Genomic DNA, 9,893 nt, shown 5'->3' with positions numbered 1-9,893 from the left:
AGGCTCTGAGGTTCTGTTTCCCAGCTCCTTCGATTTATAGCACTGCCAGTATCGGTGAAGCTTCTGGCACCCACACATTTCCTCCTTAAGGGGCAGGCCTCTTCCCACAGGGAATGCTCTCGTTAAAAGGAAGAGCTGCCCCACGGAACTGCGGCCCTTTCTCAGGGCCTGAGCGGGTGGGGGCGCAGCGGGCATTGGCGGCACAGGGCCAGGTGCTGTGGTGTCCGGGCGGCCCCGCCCGGGTAATGAGGGCCCAAGCCCAAAGCTGATCCTTTGAAGATGTGTCCTGAAGCTCTCCCCTGGTGATCAATGACAGGAGCCCAGAGTCCTGCTTTAGCCAAATGACTAGCTTAGCCTCTTTTACAAGGAAAGGAGTTCCTTATTGGAAACCAAATTATAAATTAATTAGCAGCTTCCTCTGGGGCTGTGTATAAACATCAACACCACCCCATGGTGACTTTCTAGCGTGAGCCCCCTCATTCCAGGGGTATAAAAAGGCCCGAGCAGGATGGGGTCTGTGGACACTGACAATCCAGGTAGCTGTCACTGCGAAGGGGCCTCCCTGACATGGTATCCAACTTCTCACCAGCTTCCATCAAGAGCTGCCCGCGGCCCCCCTCTGTCTGCTCCAGCAGCATGAGCTGCCGGCCCGAGCTGTGCCTGGGTTACGTCTGCCAGCCCATGACATACGTGCCTTCTGTCTGCACGCCCACCACCTACCGGCCAGCCAGCTGCCTCTCCAAGACCTACCTATCAAGCTCCTGCTGGCCCAGCAGCTGCCGGCCAGCCAGTGGTATCGCCAGTTCCATGGGCACCTGCAGCTGGTACTGTGAAGGGACGTTCAATGGCAACGAGAAGGAGACCATGCAGTTCCTGAACGACCGCCTGGCCAACTACCTGGAGAAGGTGCGCCAGCTGGAGCGGGAGAACGCGGAGCTGGAGAGCAAGATCCAAGAGGCCTGCCAGTCTCAAGTGCCCACCCTGTGTCCTGACTACCAGTCTTATTTCAGGACCATCGAGGAGCTCCAGCAGAAGGTGAGGGCAAGCGGTGAAAGGACTCACCGGGAAGGCAACCGGAAGGCCTGGAGCTCCAGATTTGAATCTCATTAGCTTATTAAGCCTCATTCAGGGGAAAGAGACTTCCCCAGGGCATAGGATTGTCTCACAGTTTGAGGGTTCAGCTAGAGTCCTTAACATGGAAAGAGGTCTGGGATGTAGACTCAGTTCTACCACTTTGTGGCTTTGGGAGGGGGCCTTCCCTTCCCTAGGCCCCAGTGTCCTCATCGGTAAACTGGTTGCAGTAATGGTTCGCACCTAAGGGGTCTGTCCAGAGGATTCCATGAGTTGATGCACGTGAAGTGTTTAACACAGCCTCTGGCACACGGTGAGTTTTTAGTCAATGTTAGCGCTTGTTAAGGATCTGCCTGTCCCACGAAGGACTTCGGACTTAACGACGTTGTTTCCTTCCACATTGTTCACTGCGACCAAAGTGGGGCGTTTGGATTTATGAAGAACCTAGGTGCTTCAAATATAAATCCTAGTAGTTCTCCAAGGACTAGCAGTTCACCAAATATTCCCCAGAGTCCCAGAGAAGAGGGTCCCCTGCAGGGATGGTCACCAGGCTGCTGAGTCCCTTCAGCCGCCAGCTTTTCCTCTGGGCTCTTTTTTCTTCTTATTCTGAACGCACCCCCTCTTGTGCCTTGGCCCCCAGGTTCTGTGCACCAAGGCAGAGAACGCCAGGATGGTCGTGCACATTGATAACGCCAAGCTGGCCGCCGATGACTTTAGGACCAAGTGAGTCTGGCCTGGGGATGGTGGGGTACCCCCCCTCCCCCGCCACCTCCCCGCACATCTTTGGGGGCAGCTCTCCGTGAGTTTCAGGGAGGGTTGGAAAAGTGCCAGTAGCGGTGGGTCTTCCCTGAGTGCTGTATTCAGTTTCAGCCCTCGGTTGCTGACCCTGTCCCTGTGCAGGTATGAGACGGAACTGGCCATGCGGCAGTTGGTGGAGGCCGACACCAACGGCCTGCGCAGGATCCTGGACGAGCTGACCCTGTGCAAGGCCGACCTGGAGGCCCAGGTGGAGTCCCTGAAGGAGGAGCTGCTGTGCCTCAAGAAGAACCACGAGGAGGTGAGCCCTAAAATCAAGCTGACGTGGCCCCGGGAAGCGGAATGGGAAGCACGTGTGGTTTTGGGTTGGATAGACTTGGGTTGAAATTCCCAGGCTTGCTGTGTGTTGTTTCTGTGACTTGCCCAACTCACTGAACCTTTCTGAGCCTCCTCACCTGTAAAACGGAGTAGCACGATGACACGGGGCTACTGCAAGTATTCCATGAGGTCATGGGTGTGAAACACCCGTCACTTGGTCCCTGCTCAGAAATGCAAGCAACCTTCTCTTCTGCATTTCCTGGTCTTGTGTGACTGCCAGATGCTTGTGTTTTTCTCATGAGAATCACTTTCCGGGGGCAGAGTGGTGCCTGAGGCCCAGAGGGGGTTGTGTTCCAGAACTCACATGGAATGGCCTGTCCCTCTCCGGAAGGCTCGGCCGCTGGGGCTCTTCCAAGGGATAGTCAACTGCAGTGGTTTTCTTTCTTCTGACCCCATCCTATCCTTCTTCTTTGCTCCTGTTTGCATATGATATACTTAATCCAAAATCCATCGGTCGACACTTTATTTTCTGACTTTCCTCCTCATCTCCGGCATGTCCGCGGAGGGAGATCGCTCCCGCCTGGGCACCTGTGTGCTGCATAGACCACCGGACCTCTGGTGCTACGCGCCCCCCACCCTCCACCTTCTCTGCATTGACTCTCAACCTCTTGAGTTGGGATTTGAAAGAGCAAATGCCTCTGAATCCTGGCTGGGTTTCCTTAGGCTTAAATGCAAAGTAACAATCAGTCACCATGTACTCACTGGGTGCCCTAAGGTACCTGACTCATCCTACTTAAATCGGAGAACTGGGAACGGCACCAAGAGGCCACTAATGAGGCATTATCGCACACTCGGGCAGCCTCTGAGACAACTTTCTCTCTTTGGCAGCCAAGCCTGGGGAGGCGTCTGCTCTCACTCAGGCCTTGAACTAAGTGAAGCCAGGCTCCTGCTGTCCTCCCTCCCAGACGAACACAGGCTGGGAGGGTGGCTGGGAATACGGGGGCATGGGTTTCCCATTCTGGCCCGAGGAGATCAGACAAACCCTGGCATTGCTCTTGGCTTCTGCCAAAGTGACAGGAAGTGTGATGGAGCGCTGCCGCCACCATGGGAACATCCGGTCGGAGCTGGAAGACCACAGAGCTTCCGCAGAACGGACGGCATGCCTCAAAGGGCCCCTGTAACATAGACATCCTGGCATCTTTTGTCCCACCATTTTGTGTCTCCCTGGGGTGGTGAGTGGGATCACGTGACCTCACACTCGTGCCTTTTCAGGAAGTCAGTGCCCTCCGGTGCCAGCTGGGGGACCGCCTTAATATCGAGGTCGACGCTGCACCGCCTGTGGACCTGAACAGGATGCTGGAGGAGATGCGGTGTCAGTATGAGACTGTGGTGGAGACCAACCTCAGGGACGTGGAGGAATGGTTCAACATGCAGGTGGGCCTCTCGCAGGTGGGCCGGCCTCCCTAGGGTCCCTGAGAAGGCTCTCCTGCCCTTCTCCTGTCTCCCCCTTTGCAGATGGAGGAGCTCAATCAGCAGGTGGCCACGAGCTCCGAGCAGCTTCAGAGCTACCAGTCAGACATCATCGATCTGAGACGAACGGTCAACACGCTGGAGATCGAGCTGCAGGCCCAGCACAGCCTGGTGGGTGCTGCCGGGTGGTCTCTGGATCCCAGGCGGCAACTGCACTTAGGTGCCGGCATCCAGGCGCGGGGAGGGGGCCCCGATTCAGCCACCACGGACGTTTGCCCAGCTGACCTCTCCTAGGCTGAGGTTGCTCCCAAGACCCATCCCAGAGATCAAAGGGGCTTGTCTCAACCCTGACATGGGTTAGGTGGACAACTGTCAAACACAACTCCCCAGGAAGGCGTGTTCTCTGCTTGGTCTGAACCTTCTAAACGCAGGCTTCCTACTGGAGTTTTAAAAACTCCCCATGCTTAGTTCCTCTCTGGATGAGTGAAATCAGAGTCTCTGGAGGTGGGGGCCGGGCACAAGGACCTTTTAAAGGCGCTCATGTGACTTCAAAGCACAGCCAGGGCTGAAGGCCACAGATCTTGACAATGCTGTCGGGGAGGAGCCTGGGGAACCTCAGATCCAAAGTCTGAAGCCAGACCGAGGCTGAAGAAGGAATAAGGGGTTTAGGGTCACGGGGACCTGGGTTCACATCCCAGTCTGTTACCTGCCAGCTGCTTAAGCTTGAACAAGTCATTCAACCTTCCTGGGCCTCAGTTTCCACAGTGACTTAGGTAGGGAGGGGCTCATTCCCAACCCCAAAGAGAGACCTGGCTTTTCTTGGTTCTTTCTGAACCAGGAGAATAGGTCTGCTCCTCAGCTACTGTGTCTTTCCTTTTACCATAGAGGGACTCTCTCGAAAACACCCTGGCGGAGACCGAGGCGCGCTACAGCGCCCAGCTGGCCCAGATGCAGTGCCTGATCAGCAACGTGGAGGCCCAGTTGGCCGAGATCCGGGCTGACCTGGAGCGGCAGAACCAGGAGTACCAGGTGCTGCTGGACGTGCGGGCCCGGCTGGAGGGCGAGATCAACACGTACCGGGGCCTGCTGGAGAGCGAGGACTGCAAGTGAGTGGGCCCAGCTGAGGTTGTACACATGAGTGCAAACATGGGTTTGGAGAAGGCTATAGGAGGCTATAGGAGAAGGCTACAAGGGCTTACCCAGGAGATAGAGCCCTGTCGTGATTAAGAAGCAGTTAGGAAGCTGGTATGATCCAAAGAAAGTCAGGCAGGTGTTCATGCTGTCATCCCAAACCTGGCCCACTGGAGGCCACTGCGCTCCTTCCCAAGTCAGCAAACTCCTTCCAAGGGCTTCCCATGTACCCGGTGCCATTAGGGATGTGGAGACAGATGATGACGAGGCATCTGCTCTCAGGTTGTTTCCGTCTGGTTAGGGAGACGGGCAACTGGAGATCATACTTGGGGGAAAGATTTTTCTGCACTTGAGAGGACCAATAGGTGGCTTAACGTGATTGGGCTATGGCGGGAAGGAAGGAAGACACAAGAGGTCAGTGGGGCCCATTCATGGGGAACCATAAAGGCCATGCTGGGGAGGGAGGACCTTATTTAATAGGCAGTGGGATGCCCTCATTTTTGTTTTGTTTTGTTTTGTTTTGAGGAGGAAATGATAGAGTTTGCTTAACGGCCTATCTCCCCAGTGAGATGGTAATCATCTAGAACTCAGAGATCGTAGAAACTATTTTTATTTCCTGCGCCTGGCATGTAGTAGATGCTTCGTAAATGTTTCCTGAGTGAGTCAGTGAAAGCTCAAAGCTGTTCTTCAGGAAGACAGCACAGGTGGTTGCAGGAAGTAGAGGGAAGAGGGTCCAGGCAGGGAAACTGTCCAGGAGGTCCTGGTCATGTGAGCAGTGGGGAGAGTCGGAATCCGGGTGGGGCAGGCACTCAGCAAGGCCTGGCGGTCACCTGGGCACAGGATACCTCGGGCCCGTGGACACCTGCTGGGCTGATTACTGTTGTAGACAGTTTCTTTTTTTTGTTTAAAAAAATTTGTTTAAACATTTTATCTTGTTTTGAGAAACAGAGAGAGACAGAGCATGAGCAGGGGAGAGGCAGAGAGAGAGGGAGACACAGGATTGGAAACAGGCTCCAGGCTCTGACCTGTCAGCACAGAGCCCGACGTGGGGCTTGAACCCATGAACTGTGAGATCATGACCTGAGCTGAAGTCGGATGCTCAACTGACTGAGCCACCCAGGCGCTCCCTGTAGGCGGTTTCTTAGTCCACGTTCAGCTTTGCTTGTCTGTCATTCAGTTTCACCCTCTGGGGCAAGGGTTGCAAAATCAAATGCTTTTCAAGGAACAGGGTGCTGATGCACATGTGTGACGCGGGTCACGGTGGGACCCTGGGGAACCAAAGAGCGATGTCTACTCCGGCGAGGGCGCCACCCCCGATGAGGACCGTTTCTACCATGTGAGAGGCACATCCAGTATGGTTGGATCTTCTGATTGCTCACGAGAAACTGGGAATCTAGATGTCTTTTAAATGTTAAATTCTTCTGATTTTTAAACATTTTCAACAAATGAGAAAAGAATATGGTGCTGGCCACACAAAACATATTTCAGGCTGGATGTGGTCCCTGGGCTCCCTGTCCAGTTTCTGGGCTGTTTGGTTCCCATCTACTGTCCAGGCTGTGGTTTCTGGTTTTGAGCCCACACCTGTCGGTCTCTGAGATCATCCTTTCTCCTTTTGCCACGTCTTCCTTCTGTTTTAATTACTGAGTTCACCTTATCCAACACATTCTTATTAAGTGCCTGCTCCAGGCCAGGTATGCAGGATGTGCATGCATACACGGCTGCTGACCTCACTGTTTAATGGGGAGACAGACCGTAACAGGACAATCACACATCACTCTGGGAGGGGGCACACGGTACCGTTGGGGGATTTGACACAGAGAGATCATGGAGGGCTTCAAGGAGGATGTGACAGTTGAGTTGAAGGAAGCTGCTCTCCATCCTGGCCCAAATGGGAGCCACCGAACGTTTTAGGCAGGGAATGGCATACTTATATTTGTGTCTGTGGAAGATCACTCTGGCCACGAAGCTGACAGTGGTTAGGAGGGGCCGGGGTGGGGCTGGGGAGGCCAGTTAAGGGTTACACAGGCAAAGATGACGCAGGTGGGATTGGGGAAGCCGAGTGGAGAAGGTGAGCAGCGGGTGAGTTTGCGAGGCATCTGGGGGCAGAGCCACGCACTCGTTGTTGCCTTGGGCTTTTCTCTAATCCTGCCCCCTGTGCCTGTCTTCCGCAGGTTGCCCTGTAACCCGTGCTCCACTCCCTCCTGTCCCCCTTGTGCACTTTCCCCCAGCGTGCCCCGCACCATCTGTGTGCCCCGCACCGTCTGCGTGCCTTGTGTGCCCTGTCCTCAGGTCCACTACTGAAAGTCCCTCAGGGTCGGTGGATCCTGGACAGACCGGAGCTGGGAGGCTGGAGCCTCCTCAGGCGGAGTCTGACCCCCATTCAGTGGTCAGCAAGGAAGCCCTCCAGCTGGGAGGTGGGCTGTGTGCTACATGCTCGGATCTGCAGGGGGCGCCCCGGGCCCCCACGTCTTGGAAAACTGCCTCTCACTTCCACAGCCAGACTGTTCTCTTGGCTGATGTTTCTGGTTGTCTGTGCTGCCTCAAGGGCACGTGCTGTTAGTAAACTGGCAAATAAAGCCTCATCCAGTGGCCCTGCACAAGCATCTTTCTCTATTTGTCGCCTTTGCTGCTGTATCCACCAGCCAGTTCTACTCAGTTGGGCTCAAGAGGAAAGTGGCCAAATTCTATACTTATTTTTGGGCCTCGTCTGTTTCCACGGAGGCTTGGGAGGCATTCGCTGGAAAGGCCTGCATGCCATAAGCCAGTTAGAGCCAGGCAATCTGTCCAGAGCCAAGTCATAAAGGAATAAAGAGAAGAGGGAGATAATTATGCCTGAAACCTAGGCCAAACTACTGTAATTGAGAAGAATACTGTTATGACCCCACCTCCCCACCTCATTACAGCTGTTACAATGGGATCATTCATTCATTCATTCAAAAAGTCTTCACTAATGGCCTACTTACATGTAGATACCCCTAGGGTCATCCCCCAGATACTTCCTTAGTGCCCCATTTAAACATTGCAACAACTTGTGAAAAAAGGTACCATTATTTCTCCCCTTTGTAAATGAGCAAGCTGAGAGCCAGAGAGGTTAAGAAACTTGCCCAAAGGTCATCCAACTAGTATGTAGCGGACCCAGGACTCAGTATAGGCTGTTAGGCCCCAGGGATAAATCAAGCAATTCGTATTCTGAGTCCTCGTATTTGCAAACTACAGCTCTGTGCAGGGAGGGGCTACCAAAAAAAAAAAAATGCAAGTGATCCCCACTGTCCGGAAGCCTATGATTGGCGACCGAGCTGGGGCCAGTGTAAATAATAATAACCATGACTACCGCTTCCTGAGCACATATGGTGCACGTGGTACCGTGCCGAGCACATTGTATAGACCAGCCTATGCGGCTTGCACAACCACCGTGTAGGGGAGGCCTCATGTCCATTTTAGAAATGGAAAGCTGAGGAGTGCAGAATGGGTTAGTCGGTTGCCCAAAGTTACATGCAAGGACCAAGATTCGAACCCAGGTCCAGCTGTGTGCCCTGAAGCGCTTATTCGAAGCACTCCACTACATGGCAAATTGCTACCTAGAAAGAGCACATGCTAACAAAGGCTGGGACAAAGTACTAGCCTGGGGAGAGCAGGGAAGGCTTCCTGCAGCTGGTGGCATTTGAGATGGGCCTGAATGTCTACTGAGCAAAAAAGAGGTAGAGGCACGTGGGGCCTGCGTGGAAGCCAAGGTCTGGCTCCAGACGCCTCGAGTGGCCTTGCTGGCTGGAGCAGCGGGTCCCTGTGGAAGGTTGGTGGGAATAAATCTCATGTGGTAGGAAGGTGTCAGACCACGGGGAGGCCCCAGGTATCTCTGATGGAGCCTGGACTCCATCCAGAAAGCTGTGGGAGGGCTGCTGTAGGTTCTGAGCCCAAGGATGGCATGGCCGGAGTGGCCTTTTAGAAAGTTTCACCGAGGAGTATAAAAAAGATGGCTGAGGGGCAGGGACAGAGCTGATAACTAGTATGTGGAAGAAGCTAATGGGGCCTCAGCTCAGGCTGTGACAGTGGGAAGGAAAAAATCAGGGCTCAATCTGAGAGGCTCAGCAGAGGACCTGACTTGGCAAGACTGGCCATGGCGGATTAAGAGGAAAGGGCCAGAAACAGGAATCTTGTACACCTTTCTGAACCTCAACTTCTAAACACACTGTTCTTCTTTAATGAGCTGAGGTGATGTTTCTATTAAAGATCTGCCCTCTGGACTTGCCAAGAAATGATGAGAAGTGAATTGGCTCCTGGAGCCGCCTGGGGCTCTCGGGACAGGATCCGGCATGCAGGCTTGGCAGGCGAGGCTGTGAGCCTGATGGGAGACACAAACACACTGCTTAGCCAGCTGTGGTTCCTGAGTGGGGAGGTGAGGGTAGCATTTCGGTGATCTGGAATGCCAAGAGAGAGGAGCTTCTGGCCATGTGGATATTCTCATAACTGAGTACAAACTGGCAATCCCTCTTAATTTCAGTCCCCGTGCAAATTTGTCTAGAATGTGCTTAGCTTGATAAACACAATAGACTGAACAGAACCAGATCTATGGTTCTAAAATCCTAGACCTGTTCTGTCTTGTCCAATATGGTAGCCACAGACTACATGTGGCTATTGAATTTTTAATGAAATAAAATCGAAAAATTCAGTTCCTCAATACACGAGCCACATTTCAAGTGCTCAGTACCTACATGTGGCTAGGGGTACCATACCAGAGTGCAGATGTAGAATATTTCCGTTATTCCAGAAAGTTCTATTCAACAACACTATCCTAAGCTATCAGAATCATAAGGAGCCTTCCAGATGATGTGGCCCAGCCTCTCCCATTTATGGATGGTGAGTCTAAGGCCCAGAGAGTTGGAAAGATGCACTCACCAGCCAACAGGTGGGAATCAAAGTAAGTGCTCTCACGCCAAGCCTAGCAGGTCTCCCTGATGTTTTCTCCAAGCACAAAGGTTTATTATTATTTCAGACTAATAAATACTTTTCCTTTTGCCTTTTTTCCTGTCCCTAAGAACAGAGATATTTTCTCTGAGATGTTGAAACTCCTTCCCAGGACTGTAGTTCCCAATTAAAAAAATATCTGGAAATCACCAAATTCAGAATCTCCTTATCCTTGGAGCCTTTGG

General features: G+C 53.2%; 1 protein-coding gene across 2 annotated transcripts; it reads left to right on the top strand.

Moving 5' to 3' along the window:
* The first annotated feature begins 298 nt into the window (after positions 1-298).
* KRT32 (keratin 32) lies at positions 299-7,346 on the top strand. 2 transcript variants are annotated; one of them, XM_086687294.1, is made up of 7 exons: positions 299-1,035; positions 1,712-1,794; positions 1,972-2,128; positions 3,418-3,579; positions 3,661-3,786; positions 4,501-4,721; positions 5,969-6,228. In XM_086687294.1, the coding sequence occupies exons 1-7, from the start codon at positions 568-570 to the stop codon at positions 6,084-6,086; spliced, it is 1,335 nt and encodes a 444-aa protein (XP_086543420.1). In that variant the 5' UTR covers positions 299-567; the 3' UTR covers positions 6,087-6,228. The 2 variants fall into 2 exon arrangements, with proteins under 2 accessions (XP_086543420.1, XP_025773251.1); XM_025917466.2 differs by lacking the exon at positions 5,969-6,228 and adding an exon at positions 6,918-7,346 and having other exon boundaries at positions 312-1,035.
* Positions 7,347-9,893: the final 2,547 nt, after the last annotated feature.

Source organism: Puma concolor, chromosome E1 (assembly GCF_028749965.1).
Source record: "Puma concolor isolate L17-30 chromosome E1, mPumCon1.1.hap2, whole genome shotgun sequence".
NCBI lineage: Eukaryota > Metazoa > Chordata > Mammalia > Carnivora > Felidae > Puma > Puma concolor.
This window is presented reverse-complemented; position numbering and strand designations above follow the sequence as displayed.

Excerpts from the sequence above, each read along its gene's own strand:
- KRT32 (XM_025917466.2), top strand. The coding sequence starts at position 568 with ATGGTATCCAACTTCTCACCAGCTTCCATCAAGAGCTGCCCGCGGCCC. Across the intron at positions 3,787-4,500 it reads TGCAGGCCCAGCACAGCCTG|AGGGACTCTCTCGAAAACAC; the intron begins GTGGGTGCTGCC and ends CTTTTACCATAG. Across the intron at positions 4,722-6,917 it reads CTGGAGAGCGAGGACTGCAA|GTTGCCCTGTAACCCGTGCT; the intron begins GTGAGTGGGCCC and ends TGTCTTCCGCAG.